Raw genomic sequence first — 17,730 nt, 5'->3', positions numbered from 1 at the left:
TGTGGGCAAACATAAAAGAATATGGATGTTCTAAAACAATTATGTCTTATTGTGTTCACAACGCATGTATAAGTAAACAAAACAATAGCATTAAGGTTGGCAGGAGGTAAAAAGACTTAAATTGTTGCAAGGTTCTTGTACTTGAATATGTTCAAGTATTAATATAAGATATAGGCTATAATAAACCAAGGATATACATTATAATCTCTAAGGTAACCACTAAAAGAAGTATGTAAGGATATATAACTAAAAAGTTAGCAGAGGGGGAAAAAATGACACCACACTATTGTTATTCTGGTGGAAACGCAAAATGGTAAAACTCCAAAAGAGGTGATTTACAATATGTGCCAAATGTTACATGCATTTACCCTTTTACACAGCAATCCCCCTTCTAGAAATCTATCCTAAAGATAACACAGTTAAAAAAAAAAAAAAAAAAAGGAATGCTATATTTCATTGCAGCCAGGACTGGAAATAAATCGAATGTCCAACAGGAAACTGGCTAAATAAACTGTACAGCCACACAATGAAGCACGAGGATGCTTTCAAAAAGAATGAGAAATCTCTCTCACTCTCTCGCTATGTATACGGCAGCAACCATGGAGAGTCAATGCCAAAATACACTGTTAAAAGCAAGGTAAAGTGTGTAAAGTTGACTACTCTTACCTAAGAAAGGCAGTGTGTATGAAGCAGGTAACATAAATTTATTTCTGTTTTCTTAAATAAATAATAGAAGGACAAGCCATAAAATTAACAAAGGTTATTTGTGTGGAAGGAGGAAACAGGGTAAAAGGATAGCAGAAGTGACGATGTTATTATTCAGGAACTTAGGACATGGGAGAAAGAAGATACAAGATAAAGGTAAGAAAAATTTAAAAACTGGCAAAAATTTAAAAATAATAATACTGGCCTTGTACATAATAATACCAATTCCCACGAGCCCCCTGCCCCCTTTTTCGCTTCTCTTCATCCATTTTCTTTTTCTCAGTATTTCCATTTCTTTCCTGAATCTACTGTGGACCTTCAGCCTTTCCATTAAAAAAAAAAAAAAAAGACAAATGTAAAAAAAAAAAAACCGTGGCCCTCAACTAGAATTGGTAGGATTAGTGTGAACTCATGATTTTTATTTTAAAAGAAAAAAATACAACTATTTCCCAGGTCTGTCCATTAAGTGGCTAATAACAATGATCAAGCTAGTAGCAACGAACGTGCCTAGAGCCCAGAGCGTGGGCTCCAAAATCGTTTTCATATAAAAGAAACCAGGGCTCTCTAGGGCAATGCCTGATGTCAGGTATAGGGGTGAGGGTGGGGTTGGGGGTGGAGGAGGGGATTGAACTTGACACATCAGAAAGTAAGGAGGTGACCATATCAAAAAGATTCAGAAGCCAATCTCAAAGAGATCCCATTATCATCCAATGACAAGACAATTAAAACATCAATGAAAATCACTGAGATGTCTAAAACACATCTCAACCCACTTGACAATGATACTTATAAAACAGTAACAACAGTACCTTGGAGAATGTAAAAACCAACTATTTTGAAAACTGGTAGAGGGGAGAAAATTTTTCCTGTAACAACTATTCTCTGGGAGAGATATTCTTTATATAAGTATATCTCTACTAAGTTATGTCAACTTCTTATAAATGAAGACTGATATTCGATAATACTATCATTTTATAATCGCTGTTATCTGGGCACTGAGTTTCAGTATCTTAAGAGATAATCAGACTTTTTATGTGCTTCCCAATAATATTAGAACACACTACTTTTTTGCCATCTTTCCCTACCAGGGGAAGAAAATAATCAAAGTCGAATCTGAAAAAGCCTCCAGATCTCACTACAAGTTTACAAGAAATACACTTACGCATGACACATTTGAGACAATGGAAATTTGGCACTGACTGAGTATCTATTAAGGAATTACTGTTTTATTTTTCTTCAAGTATGATAAAAGCAATCTGTGTGTCTGTGTGTCTGTTTTAAGAGACATTACCTTGAGCTACATGATGAAGTATTTATAGATAAAATTATCTCAAGTCTGGGATCCATTTCAAACTAATAAGGGGCGAGGGTAAAGACAAAGACTGGCTGTAAAGCAGGCATTGCTAAAGCTGGGTCACGGGAATGGAAGGGTGTAACTATTTTCTACTCCGCTTCTAGTCTATGCTTTACACTAATGTCCTGTTCGATGGTCAGCCCTCAATATGGATTTGCAATGTTTTAATGCAAATACCCTTAAGTAGCCCTGCAACAATTTTTCTTCCCAGCTCTCGCCAGAAATAAACAAAGTGGTAAAATAAATGAAATTAAATTTCACTTTTAAAAGAAATTAAGAAACATATTAACTGATGGCAATGTGTATTTTGTACCTGATTCAAATAAACAAAATTTTTAAATGAGATTAGAACATTTAAACTCTGAACAGACTTAACAAGAGTAAAAATAATAGTAATTAATTTCTTCTTAATATACCCACAAGACTGTCTAAAAATTTTCATGTCCCTATTTTTACAGTTACCAATTCAAATATATATGCAGAGGAAATGAGGCCTGAGATTGGGTTAAAAATAACCTTGGGAGTAGGGAGAATGACTGAGGATATAAATGAAACAGTGGTTGCTGTGAATTGATAATTGTTTATGGGTCCCTGGAGGTTATTACAGTACTACACTTGCAACTTTTGCATATGTTTAATCTTTTTCACGATAAAGCTTATCACTCCCTTTTTCTAAATCCTTCAATGGTTCCGCATTACCCTTAGGTTAAACGCCACATTTGACCTGGCAAGTGCCTACACACCTCTCAGATTCCAGCTTCTATCACTCTCCCTTCACTCTCCCCACAGGCCCCTCTTGCTGTCTATCTCTAACATGCCACGCTCACTCCCACTTCTGGCACTGCACTTCGTTCTTCCCTCAGGCCTGTGCATATAGCTGATTTCCTCATTTCCTTTGGATCTTACAAAATCACCGTGCCTCAGAGAAGGTTTCTCTAATCAGCCTACCTACATTTTCCTACCAACCAACCTACATTCTTACCCTGTGCTTTGTTTTCCCCCTCCCTGCACTGATACTACCTGAAAGTTTACTATATAATAATTGCCTTGCTTATTGCCAGTGTCACACTCTAGCATGAAAACTCCACATGGGAAACAACTCTGCTCATTATCCTATCCATGACTCAGTCCAATCCCAGTACCTAATAAATGACCCTAAATAAAAATTCAAACGCAAGGGTTCGTGAGAACCTTGCAACAGGGTATATTACCTCAGAGCTGAGTGTCAGGGCAGCAAAAGCAAAACAACACAAAAACAAAAAATACCAGCTGCTTCTTCAATTTCCTGTCAAATGCTAAGGCCGGAAAATTAGAAAATCCTCAAATACAAGCACACATATAATGAGCACATGTACACATGTTGCATTAAAAAGAACTTGGAATATTTAATAGAATATCATATAAGCAAATATTAGTAAGGTCAGAGTTAACAGGCTTCAGCAACACTTCAGAAATTTGGAAATTAACCACGACAGAAGTCTTCACCTAGCCTACTGATTCTATAGAAACATTATCAATGGAGTTATTAAAAAAAGGCTTAAATGTACATTTTGTTTCAAGAAGCTAGAGATAGTATTCTATAACAGAAAGAATTTCACTGGATTTGTAATTATGTAAAAGTCTCAATTCTTAGTTAGAAATTGAGACTTGAAGAGTCACTATTGCGTCCACCACATACAACAAGATCTCTGGATTACAAGACATTGACCTGATTAAATGAGTCTAGTGACTGGTAATTCTGCTGAGAAACTTTTACTCTCAGGCTCGTATTACGATTGACTGTCTATGGGTTAAATTTTATACTATAAAAACCTCAAATCTATGTTAATCATGCTATCAGATGGTATAATAATCAATGTAATCACCTGAGATTCTTTACTCTTCTAGAGTTCAAATAAAACAAAAAAGAGTCAATCTTGCTATCAACTTTGGATGGTTTTCTAATGATTCCAATTCAAAATGATTCTAATCCAAACAAAAAATAGATGTACAGAAGAAAATCTTAGAGTTGCTATATTTAAGGCAAGAATGTGCACAAGTTCTATTTTTAAAAATAGGTTCAAGTTCAAGAAAACATCCTTACATCAATAGGCAAACAATAAAGGTATCTCTCAAGTCATTAATAAGGTTTTGTGGGGAGAACAAATTTAAAAGTATTTACTTACTAGCTCCACTTCCAATTGTTCTGTGGAATAGCTGTGACATCCGAGGACCAAGAGGGCCAAACAGGTGAGGAGGAAGACCCCTGGCCTCTAACAGAGCTAAAGAGAAAAGAGCAGTAGTTGAGTTGTTAATCCACTAATCGTATCTAAAAATTTCAAGCAACTGATTCTTCTCACATAATTGACTTAGACAATGTTACTTTCCATTTTGAACTTTAAGGGACGCTACATTAAACTTTCAAGACCACTCTTACATATTGATGTCATTAACATAAGTTACAACATCCATGTGCCAGCTCCAAGGCATCCTAAAGGTTTTATGGCAATGTTAAATATCACTGCCAGTGGGAGCTGTGTAAATGGTCCACGAAAAACCCAAAATAAGTATTTACTTTGAAGAAATTATATGTTAAGCATCCTGCACTGTTCTTCCTGGTATTATTTCCCAATCAGATATTGGTCATGAGAGCCTCTAAAACCGTTATGAAAAGATATTTTTATCTGTTCCAAAAAAGTGAGAAAAGTGAGTGTCGGCAGCACATATACTAAAATTAGAATACAGAGATTATCATGGCCCCTGAGCAAGGATGATACGCAAATTTGTGAAGCGGTCCATATTTTTTAGGGGCGGCCAGAGCTCTGAGCAACAGGATTGTCAGTTCGATTCCCACATGGGCCAGTGAGCTGGGCCCTCCACAACTAGAGTGAAGACAAGGAACTGCCACTAAGTTCCTGGGTGGCGGGATGGCTCAGTTGGTTAGAGTGCATGGTCTCAACAAGGTTGCTGGTCCAACTCCCGCAAGGAATGGTGGGCTGTGGCCCCTGCAACTAAGATTGAACACAGCACCTTGAGTTAAGCTGCTGCTGAGCTGCGGAAAGGCGGCTGGATGGCTCAGGTGGTTAGAGCGTGTGCTCTCAACAAGGTTGCTCCCGCATGGGATGGTGGGCTGCGCCCCCCCCCACACACACACAACTAGATTGAAAACAGAGACTGGACTTGGAGCTGAACTGCGCCCTCCACAACTAAGACTGAAAGGACAACAACTTGACTTGGAACTAATGGGTCCTGGGAAAAACACACTGTTCCCCCAATAAAGTCCTGTTCCCCTTCCCCAATAAAACCTTTAATTCCTTCAGAAACTTAAAAGCAATCTGAAAATGACTTATACATCATGTTTCTTGTAAGCCTCACATTGCAAGTCAACCATCTGAAGACGATAAAAATAACCATCCACTTGTAAAGAGCATATACATAAGGCTCCTTTTTAAAAAGCACTTATAACATTAAAATACCTGGAGTTTATGTATACACTTTATATTCATTTTGAAATAAGTAATCAAGAATGCAAAAGAACACGGCAAAAAAAGTACCCTACTAGATGCATGTTATTAGGTACCAGAGAACAATAGATTAAACTACCCCCTTTGCCAGATCTTCCTTAATTTATTACCAGCTACATATGTGATCATAATGAAGAAAACATTTTAAACATAAAAAATAAATATATAAGATTTTTTCTCGTTTTTACTAGATAAAATGATTTTGTCATAAAGTGAAGAGGCAGAAGATCATTTTCCAATTCCAAATCATCAAATCACCACTAAATAAGAAACTTATGGAGATACAGGTACTGCTAGATTATGTTCAAATAAGCTTATGTGAATTAATTTCAACAGAGAACAGTAGTAACAGGCAGCCCAAGGTAATGGTTTCTTATAGAGCGTAAAACTGTCTTTACCTTGTAATCGTCCCATCTCGGAATCATCTGATTCACTCTCCCCAGAGGTGGTCATGCCCACAGCCCCTGCAACAGAACTAGAGGCTTCAAAGAGGAAAAAAAAAGGCACGGGTTAGGAAAGGAACATTTAAACTCACTATGTCTGGTTTATCATAAAAAAGAAGAGATTTACAGACTACAATAAATAAACACAATTAAATATGTCTGCCCATTGCACACTCAGCTGTTCTAGACTTCATCCTGTAGCTTTTATAAACAAAAAGATGGCTCAACTATTTCAGTGTTAAACGAGTATAAAAATACAACCTTTGCATTGAATTCATACACGGCTTTGACAGATTCCTCAGGCCTTCAAAACTGTTCCTAAATTAAGCCTTGTCCTGAACTCCTCTACCAAAAAGGCAACTGAAGATAACACTGCTAAAACCACTGATATTTAATAGATAGACAATTAGTCACAAACATAACAGAAAGCAAAACTGGCATTTGGGGAAAGTATTCCCTATAGATATATGGGTGCCTTCCTCAGTTTGCTTTATTCCTAGACTGCAGTCTTGGTAAAATCATTTATCTGTTTTCTTTCATTTCAAAAGTGTGCAAAGATTATACTCTTTTATTTCCAGGATAAAATATTGAAGATACACATTACAACTAACAGATGACTGTGAAACATTGTCATACAAAAGAAAGGGCTACGATGTCAAAACAAGTATAGACTGAAGAGATCAGAGTAGAGAGATTCTACTACCAGAAATGCTAACCTGACCAACAATTCAGTGTAAGCAGACTGAGGTTTGTTCTGTTACGAATCTAACCAGGAGTTGAAACTCCATTCCTATAAAATTAGGTTTACTGTTCCTCTTCTCCATGTCTGTTGAGTCCTAAAGCATGTTTTTATACAGACAATTAATCTATGTATGACCACATCACGCACAATACCTTAAGCCCTGTACAATTGACAAATAGTGACAGAATGCAAGCCAGGAAGAATATAGTTGTCATTACTGTTTAAAGAAGCATTTAGGTAACAAGAGAATTTAAAGAGCTTTTCTGAAGAGATGTTAATACACCAGCTACCAGCTGTGTATTTTTGTAACGCTTTTTTTCTTCACATCTCATTAAGTACTTTCTATCATTTCACTGGGACTTTTTTTTTAAAAAATCATCAGAAAATGTAGGGTTTAGAACAGGAGTCAGCAAACTAGCCCACATGCCAAAACCAGTCCAGCACATCATTTTGTAAATAAAATTTTATTAGACTATAGCCAAACTCATTCACTTACATACTGTCCGAGGGTGCTTTCATGCTACACCCCCAGAGTTGAATAGTTTTAACAGAGCCCATATAAAGCCAAAAACATTAACTATCTGGCCCTTGACAGAAAATGTTGCAACCCCAAGGTTTAGAGTTATAGGCTACCCATAAATGCTTACATTTATGGTGAAGAAAAAGGAGATAAGCAATAACTATACTCCATAATGCATGCTACTCAGAGACGGCATTTATTAAATGCTTACTATGTTTCTATGTGTTTCCTCACAACCATACAAAAAGGCACTGCTGGTAAAGCTTTATCATATACATGAGAAAACTGAAGCCTAGTGATTTTGTGTGTACTTGCCTAAGGTCAGACAGCTAACGATGGATCAGAGATCTGAACCCAGGCAGACTGACTTCTTAGGTTGTACTCTTAAGAACTGAACTCTACGTATCAGCTCCTTAAATATATCCTCAGCACTAATTTTTAATTCAAATACAGCTGCTTCTTCACATACATATAAACCTTGTTAAATACTATTATCAGGGCCCAATTACAACTGTATTTGTTCAAGTGGCTCTTAAACTTGCTTTAAACTCTCCCAGTGATATGGAAAACAAATACAAAGTTTTGACAAATAAAATAGTTGGTTTTCTTACAAGCACACTCTGGAACCACACAATTTTTAAGAGAAAAACAAAAATCACTTGCAAGGTAATGATGTTTTTTTTTGTTTATCATAAGGTCTACTGGTTTTACTTTAAAACATTCTACAGATCTACAACCTGTAATTTTAAAGGTTTAACTTTATGTAACTTCTTAAACATCTTCTTCTAATGACTTACATTATAATATCTCAAATTGCACTGCTACAAAGACCTCAACCATGACAAAACTTGGAAAAGCACATAATAAAAAGTGCTGCCAAGTCTATTAGAGTGGAGTCCCAAACTTAAGGGAGCCACAGAACTTCTACAAGAAGGGGCAGGGATATTCTGGTTTTTAATGGAGGTGGAGTACCTGTTTTGACAGAAATCAGTTACTTGACTCAAAGAAAGAGATCCTTTTGCCAGCCTTCTGATGGCAAGTATTTTAAACATCTCTCTACTGTAGCTCCCTGTATATAAGCTTTTACAAAATGAGATAAACCAAACTAGCCTAGTCTATGGGTTGCTGTTTGTAAAGTCATGCAGGGAAGGAAATGTAATCACTCAATAAGAACTTGACCAAGTACTTCAGTCAAGACGTCCAACATCCTTGGGCAACATACACAAGACCTGTCCCCAGACACAAATATAAAACTAAGACAGACTATCAAGCAGAAAAAATCCAATGCCAGATTTTAAGAGGTGTTAACCTTTTGTTTACTCTGGCATCTCTCCCATCTAGTCTTAGCATATCTTCACAACACCATGTAAGATAGTTTCCAATAAATAGCTGAATGAAAATAGAGAAAATTTGTTGTTTAAATCAGAACACAAGAATTTTATTATAGAGATCCAAGTTTTTATACTTGAATAAATACAGCCTCTTAGGCAGAAAGCAAAGACAAAATATCAGAATGCTGAGAGAATTCAATTTTACTTGACAGGAACCACTAAGGGTTTACCAGATGCCTAAGTACAGGAGGCAACAGGAAGATATTTTTTTTTTTAGAGTGCCACAAAAACTTCTGAGCAAGGCCAGAAGAATGGCTGTTAGGAATGTAATTATACCTTATATGATCCCTGGTATCAGGTGATATGGTAGCAATCTGATTTGCAGTGGTACTGAACAAAGGTAATTAGGGAGAGAAAAATTTACGCAACTGAGTTGCTTTCTTTTTACAATCTGACTGTTCTTTTCTTGTGAAAGTAAGACTCTCAGTGCAAAATGTAGGCGCCAGAACATCTTTCCTTACCATTTTATTGTTGCAGGTGTAAAGAACCCTTGATTCTCCACTTTAGTATCTCTATTATTTCCAAGCCTATATCAGTAATATGTAGGGGTGCATGGTTCTGATTAAGCCCAAAACTAAACCCCTGGCTCTTGAGATCAGGTGGGCAACACTTAACCTTCAACTTCAGGAGCTAGCATTTCTTCTGTGAAAAGCTAGAGTTGAGCTCCATCATAGTATACTTCACAGTGACCCAACATTAGATATCATTACCAACACTGGCAAAACTGGCAAAGTCAGTGTGATGATGTAAGCTAGTTTGCCAAAGATGGAGCAATACTTTACTATCTACATGTGAAAAAAGAAATAAGCTTATTTCAATGATTTCATTGAAGTAGGTCAGGAAGATCTGATCTTTAAAAATAACACTGAAAAAATGAATATATAAATAATACTGAAGAGATTAAATCAATCTCTTTAAATTAGTAAAAACATTATTTTAAAATAAATGCTTCAAATGCAGGGAATCTTATGCCAACTGTGTAAGAGCTACCTAAGAATGGATAGTTGCCAAAAGATGCTATGTTACCATCACTAATTTATATACTCTACACTAACTTAGATGGTTTTGTTTTTCCTTAAATTCCAGTTTCACATACTGAGAAACTAAACCACATTATACGTACTGGTTGTACACCTGAAACTAATACAATATTGTAATGTCAACTGCAATTAAAAACAAAATTTTTTAAAAAGCACATTACACTGAAGAGCTTAATATAAAGCTAATACGTAACTGCCTCTTTCCCCAGAATTACTTTGGTGAGCTGGCAGAAGAATTCCTGTAGGATTCAGCAGGGATCCAACCTCCAAAATGTAATAAACATGCCACATACATCTTTTACATAAACTTGGAAAGTATCTAGATCACTGTGATTTCAAATATGAATGACAATGAAACACATGTGAGTGTTTAGGAGGGCAATTTTAAGAAACTAATCCCTGAAACTTTTATACTCTTAGGGAACAAAATTTTGTACCAGGGAACAAAATTGTACACACTATCCCATCATTACAGCCTCCAATTATATCCACATGAATTAAACAGACTTTTGTAACCCTAAGGAAGCAGGGCACAGCCATTATAAATGTGCACTTTTCTGAGACCTGAATTTGAGAGTCACACATCCCAGTGTGTAACCCAAAGCAAGCTTAACATTATATGGTTCAGGTTTTCCTCATTTATAAAATGAGGATAACAGCACTCACACCTCAGCAGGATGTCTTGAATATTAAATGAGAATATATGTAAAGTGCTTAATACTGTGTCTGCAACACAGTGTGCACTCTGTAACTGTTAGCTATTACAATTACTGTAGTAAGCCCACTTTAACAACACACTCGGCAGCTCCATTTCTGTCATCCATATGGGAATGGCCCCGCTTCCACAGTCAGACTTGAAATTAACATTACAACCCTGGAAAGGACAGGCTGTGTATCATTAAAAGCTTCAATGAGTTGCATGTGCAATCGACTGTATTTTCCCCAAAAGCTACCATTTAATCCTTCAGCAAACTATTCTAGGGAAAAGGTACAGGAAAAAGACCCCTCCCATCAGAAGAGATGCTGTAAATTCACCAAGTAATGTATCATACAAAACTGGGAAAGTGGTAAAAATGTTACGCTGTACAGAAAACAGAGAAAAAAGGCATAAAACATGGACAGTAGTGGGCAAACCAGAACTTTCCTGGCAAACTAGGACATAACAAGTGATCAACCACAGGTATTAAAGAAAACTAACACATATCTTATTATTCAACAATAGTATATGAAAAAGCTTTGTTCAAAATTAAGATATATATATGCCTACACCTAAACCTTATGTGTATCATCCTATTTTAAGGGTCTTACACTCATGTTCATAATGATGAATCATAACATTTTTGTATCAGATCTTAATGTTACTGAGAAATGTTAATGACAAGCTATATTTTAAAAAATGTTAGCCTCAATTAACAGTTGAAGTATTAGCCTTCTTTTGGTATTGGCAAAGGATATATATTTAAAGTGGGGGAAGGGAGGCTTAATTTTTACTGTGCTAAGACATCAGAAATAAAAATAAGCCCATAAAAACATAAATAGTATTCTTAAAGTTGCTTAGATTCAAAATGAGTATTTTTTTTTAGGGATTACAACATTCTAAATTAAAATTTACACATGTATGAAGCAAATTATGCCATACCTTACATTTTTATTATGAATTTCAATTCTTTCAAACAATCAATGGGCAACTATTATATGTACTCATCAATACATAAGCTTAAACAGAAACTTACTCCCTCCTAAAAGCCCTCTGAATGTAATTAGCACAGATGTGGATATAAAAAAGGATTGAATCCAACTACTCAAAAAACCAAACCTACGAAGTAAAACTAAAGAGAACAGAAAGTTCATTTGATGGTAACATCTAGTATATTTCTGACCCTCTTTCATTACATTTGGCATACCTAAAAAGTAATTAATCTCTAAATAAACCTGCAAGATACATGAATGCGTTTTTGGACTAAGAAATGCCAAGCTACCTGCAGCACCCTGGGGAGTCTCGTCTGTCCGTGCAGCTGAAGAATTCACGGTCTCCTGGTTGCTCTCAGCGTCTGCCATTTTCTCTTGTCGACGAGCTTCAGCTGCTCCTCTTTTGCCCAGGCCAGAGCCTCGCCGACTACAACAGAAAAATGCCATCATAGGCAGCACTACCAGTGACCAGGAGCAATGAACACACAGCACAAAGCTCCAATGCATGGAGCACAAAGCCAGTTTCTTCTTTTTACATAAAAATTGTTGCAGAAATCACTATGGGTAACAACCAAGACTTTGTATATTTAAAATTCTTACAAGTTATATCACATTCACAATACAAGCTTTTGTGTTTCTATGAGCTGCTGTCATCCTTTACAGACAGAAATGATTTTTAAACACTTTCAACTAAAGGGAAAAGAGATTCCTTCTATAGAGACAATTCAATTCATTTACAATAGAACCCTACTTCCAGGATAGATCGTGGATCAATATACAGACTTCCATATTGATACTTGACAAATAGGGAAGGGGTAGGGCGGAGAAGGTGGGAAACATTTGTACCATCTAAGTTACAGATTACCTAAATCATCAGAAAACAGCTATCCTAATAATGGAACGTAAGCTCCATCCTCTAAAATAAAGAATGAAAGATTTAATATCTATAAATAAATAACAGATGACATTTGGGAAGACACTTGTACAAGATTAAGGCATAGTATAAGATACAAAAAAAAGAATGACCAGTCATTTCTCCTGAAGCAAATTACACTATATTGATGATGTATTTTTTTCTATTTTAATAGAGAAATCAGCAAGCAAATCAGACAAAAACAAAGACTCCCAAATTACTACAACTTGACATTGTTTAAATAGCAGTACCCCAAATTACCTTAGAAAATGCAGAAACCTACTGCTGAAGTGTTTCAGACTAAAGTCAAACTACAGTGAAATTAGATGCTGCCAAAGGAACAAGAAAGAAGCCAACATGTAGGTGACAGCTCTGCATTACTAAAGAATGTACTAGAAGAGTTTGTTCTTCCAAGTAGTAAAAAATTCTCCCTAAACAGGAATTTATTTCCTTCCCAGGGAAAACAGTTCATTCCAAACCCAATTTACCTAGCTACAAATCAATGTGATTCAAATTAATTCATTTATTTAACATTTAATTTGCACCAACTATGTGACACACACTGTACTAAACACTCTGTTTGTGCCTTAAAGGAGTGTTAGTCTAAACAGAGACAAAGACACAGCTATAGTAGACTATAAAAGTAATTAGTTGAGAAATCTCAACTAATTCCGAAAAAGTTTGAGATGAAGAGCATCCGGGCGGGTGGGCCAGACAGCGCAGGCACAGCAAGACCATGTACACAGGAAGTGATTTCATGTGCACTAAGAAATTGGCCATGAGCAGGAGAAAAGGAAGCTGCAGAGAAAGACAAGATACTAGGTTACCTGACTTCACATACAGCTTAAAATTCATTTTCAACCACAGTAAATTCAGTTTATGTCTCAGATTATAAACCTTAAGTAAACTGGTTTCAAAATTTGGCCCAAAGTAGAACAAAAGCTCCAAAGAACTAAGAAATTTTCTCAGAGGTCCTGGTAAAAAGCACACCCACACTTGTAACAGATACCGCAGGTTCGGTTCCAGATCACCGCAATAAAGTGAGTATCGCAGTAAAGCAAGTCCCAGAATTTTTGGTTTCCCTCTACACATAAAAGTTATGTTTACACTATACTGAAAACTATTAAGTGCACAATAGCATTATGTCTAAAAAAACAATGTACATGACCTTAATTCAAAAATACTTTATTATAAAAAACTCTATTATCTGAGCCTTCATCAAGTTGTAACCTTTTCACAACTGTTGGAGGGTCTTACCTTCAACTTGTAAAAAACACAGTATCTACAAAGTGCAATAAAAGCAAACTGCTGATACAATGAGGCATGGCCTGTATTGCCAAGAAACCTCAAAACCAACAGGTGTACTACTAACTCCAGATATTTTAAACAATCCAGACAGAACTAGAAAATAAGTGGAAAAGTAGATTAAAGTGGTCACGGTCCTTTTCCTATGACTTATCGGCAACAAGTCATACTGTTTATGTCACCGTCACTACTGTACCCACTGCCAACAGCAGACAGTGCATCACTTTAGAGAAGAACCAAAAGAAGTGCTAAAATGTTTCTACTTACCTGAGTTAGAGGAGAGTAAAGGCAAACTAAAATCATTCGCCCCATCACTGGGTTTTGGCACATGTGGTAGAGAGAACAAGCTACACATGAATGAAAGAAAAATCCTACATGCTGCAAATAATTAGCAGCACAAGAGCACTTGATCAAGTGATCAAGTGAAAATCGGAGATGAAATTCCAAGAAAAAGATTTTTAACTTTAACCTAAGATTCTCAACCAGTTAATAAAAGCAAGTGAAATAATACACTGTATCACATCAAAGGTAGTTGATTTTCTGAAAACGAACTCCAAAACAACAACTGAGAGAAATGGGAAGTGGAGACGTGAAAGAATACAAACAAAACCTACATTTTTCCTTGCAGGACAACTGATGTAATACAAAACGAAAATTAAGTACATCTCTCCCCATCACCCATTAAACTCAGTAACTGGTGCCAACACTTTTAGAGAAACTAATCAGGCAACATTACGGCCATTAAAACAGGCATTCCTTTTGATTTATTAATCACACTACTGCAAAACGTAGCTACCTTAAACCAAAATAACCCAAATCCAAATCTGCATAAAGAAGCTCATTAGAGAGATACGAGGCAAACTGGAATTCCAAAAACAACCAATGTCTAACTATTGGCAATAGCTGTGAAAATAATGTAGCAATAGAGAAAAGGTAGAGGATAAAAGTGTCAAAAAAACAGTCTGATCAAAACTTAGCAAAAACATGTAAATAAACATTGGGAAAGAATTCACAAAAATACTACGTATATTAGAATAAATTTCTTTATTCAATATTCAAGTGAAAATTTTTATAATTTTTTCAAACTTACAAAGTTAAGGATTTTGATGAAAGCTAAACACAGATAATGGACTAATACACAGGAAAAACCCGTTATTTATTACCTGGCACTAGCACAGGAGCCCGTGGTCTTTTGGCGTGTGCTCCGCCTCAAACTGGGGAGCTCAGCAGGTGGGGATTCACTGCGCTTCTTGGTAGATTTCCTTAAACCTATACATGTGAAACGTAAAAGTAAAGTTTTTAAAAAGAGAAGTTAAATTAAAAATTACTAAATTCTTCATGTCATCATCCTGGTAAAAGACCACCCTATCTTCCCAGGGCCTCCATCGCAGTCCGCGAGGTTTACTTCGAGTTGGCCTTTACTACTTCACCTGTTCACAATGGCCCTAGAACTTAATGTGGTTCTAGGCATTCCCGTTCAGGATAAATCTCACTTTGGCCCAACCTCAAGTTATCCTACACCATGAATGACAGTCTCTCTTCTCTCAAACCATCCCCTTTAAAAGTTCCTACCACACTGCTACTCCTCTACTACTTTTCTCTAACTAAAGCCAAGAGAACTTTTTGTATATGTTATATTTCAGAACTTTACTAAATTTATCATCTAGCACCTTACTGTCTTTACACTGTCCCATTTCACCTGGTTTATACATAAGGCTATGAAAACAAAATACTTTTTCTTACACCACCCCATCAGCAAGGAATATGAACTTGAACTAACGTTATTAGAATGTCCAATTCATAGTATAATTAGGGAGGGAGTCCATCAAGCACACTTTACATGTTATTCTGGAAGCTACCTAATACCTTTATAGAGGTGATAAACTCTAAAAACGTATAGCAATTAAATAAAATGTATTACTGCTTTATGGACAATGGGGAAGCCATCAGAGCATCCATCTTCCCCAAACAATGCTACCACACATGATGACACACATGATGACATACTGGGCAAGTGTCCTCTATCTAAACAATGGCCTCCAACACTGACAGGCCTCCCAAGGCAACAAACATCTGCATGTTTCCATTAGAACTGTTATCATCTTAAATAGATGTTCACTTTTTCAGACCAATTATACAATAACAATTCTCCAGATCACTTGGCTTTTTCCTAGGAAGTTGTCATTTATGAGTACTTCAACTGCTTTAAAGTATAAAGAAAAAATTATTTACTCTTGATTTTGTTAAAAACACCAATAAAGGGTCTGGGAAAGAGGGGTAGAGATTCTACATATCTCTTGACCATTTAGACTCAATTTAAAACTTCAAGTTCATTCAACTTGGGATGGTACTTATACAATACACATATAATGAAAGTTGCCAAGTGAAGAACAACTTATTCAAGAACCTTTAAAGAGAGAACAGAAGCTATAAAGAAATTTTGTTCACACAGACATTACCATTTAGAAAACTAAACCATACCTTTCAGGCCTTCCCCTCCCCAAAATAACTTCTGTGAAAGATTATCTGTATTCCTCAAACTAGTACAAAAGGATGAAAGAATAAAACTTTAAGTGAGGAAAGAAGATTGGCCTCGGGGTTTAAGCTTCTATTTTTAGTTTTAGGTTGATTTTCTAGAAAGTATATTGCCAGAATTATCTGATATGGTCACAAATCTATGCTGATATTCTATACTATTTTATCTTTGCCTGGACACACAGTCCAATAACCGAAGACTGGACACAGCTTATGGACAGATTACAAAGCTGGCTGAATGTATTTAGCTAATGAATATCATTATTTTTTAAATATTTTTAAAAATTCAGAAATTATATTTAAATATTTCAGAAAATATAAATTATACCTGTCTTTCTATCTGAATTGTGGGACTATGAGACTAGATTAAAAATGTACAATTTAAAGACAGAAAAAAACATGAATGTACATTACATTAAAACACTGCAAAAAACCAAGTGCATTCACTTAGAAAGCACTTTAAAAACCTTGTATTACTGTCAGTAACTTAGTTCATGTAACACTGAAGTGTCTTCGTACATGCCATGATATAGTAATTGACCTTAGCACAAATTTTTACATGTATTCAGTGCCATTCAAAAAAAAATATTCAACTTTACGTACTGTGGACTACTGCTATATTGCTAACTTGAGGTTGACAGTATACGTTTTGACCAAACTACTTTTTTACACGTCACTACTCATGACCTATTTTATTTAAGACTTTGGTGTTTAACTTTCTTTGAAACAACTTTATTCAAATATAATACCCCTATGATAAAATGTACTCATTTTACGTGCATGGGGTTCAATGAGTGAGAAATGTATTCACCCATATAACGAACACCACAATCAAGACACAGACCATTTCCATCACTCGAGAAACCTTTGTGCCCTTGCAGTTAATCTCCTCTCCAATACCATCAGGCCCCTGGCAACTACTACTGATCTGCTATTTTTCGCTATTGCCTATTCTAGAATTCCATGTAAATGCAATCATTGTGTTTTGGAGATAAATTCATGTTGTTGAGCATATTAGTAGTCTGTTTCTTTTTACTGCGGAATGGTACTCCTTTGTGTGGATGTGCACAATCTCTTTATCCATCCTTGGTGTTAAAACTTTAAGAGAACTATACCAAGTTACAGAGAAGTAGGGCAGAGAAGAACCAAACAACAGAGTGGAACAGAAAACATTAATAACTCATGTCATAATCATACTACAGTGTAAAATGACTGTTAGGCTATGACATAACTCCACCTAGAAGAGATAACCCCAAATATGTTGTTGTCTGAAAGGTTAATCCCTTGGTTAAGGAGCTGCCACATACAAGGCTGTTTCGTGGAAAAGATGTTTCACTATTTGTAACAGTACCTGAGCCCAGAATGGAAGACAAAACTAACTTTTACATAGTCTGCTCCAAAAACTGAAAAGGAATATCTCACATGTGGTGAACATTGGTAATTAGAAACTTACCGGCATTTCTAAACAAATCAAGTCAATCCTTAGAACTATATAAATTCTGGGGGAAAGGAAAGTTGAAGCTGAAACAGTTTGTACTTTCTAGAAAGTGGGGATACCTTAACCTTCTTTTTCAGCCATGCAGCAAATTG

At 35.9% G+C, this 17,730-nt stretch overlaps 1 protein-coding gene and 1 pseudogene across 18 annotated transcripts in view; one reads left to right on the top strand and one right to left on the bottom strand.

Annotated features, from left to right (window-relative positions):
• TRIP12 (thyroid hormone receptor interactor 12) overlaps positions 1-17,730 on the bottom strand; it is a 142,715-nt gene that overhangs the window by 56,728 nt on the left and 68,257 nt on the right. For all 18 annotated transcript variants that reach the window (XM_033112298.1, XM_033112306.1, XM_033112311.1 and 15 more), the window contains 4 exons: positions 14,769-14,874; positions 11,678-11,814; positions 5,961-6,044; positions 4,225-4,320 (listed from right to left, as the gene is read on the bottom strand). In XM_033112298.1, coding sequence (XP_032968189.1) covers positions 4,225-4,320; positions 5,961-6,044; positions 11,678-11,814; positions 14,769-14,874 — 423 coding nt within the window. The remainder of the gene's footprint in view (positions 1-4,224; positions 4,321-5,960; positions 6,045-11,677; positions 11,815-14,768; positions 14,875-17,730) is intronic.
• Positions 4,745-4,843, top strand: LOC117026402 (uncharacterized; annotated as a pseudogene).

This window comes from Rhinolophus ferrumequinum, chromosome 8 (assembly GCF_004115265.2).
Source record: "Rhinolophus ferrumequinum isolate MPI-CBG mRhiFer1 chromosome 8, mRhiFer1_v1.p, whole genome shotgun sequence".
Lineage (NCBI taxonomy): Eukaryota > Metazoa > Chordata > Mammalia > Chiroptera > Rhinolophidae > Rhinolophus > Rhinolophus ferrumequinum.
Note: the sequence above shows the minus strand (reverse complement) of the source record. Positions and strands in the feature narration are given on the sequence as shown.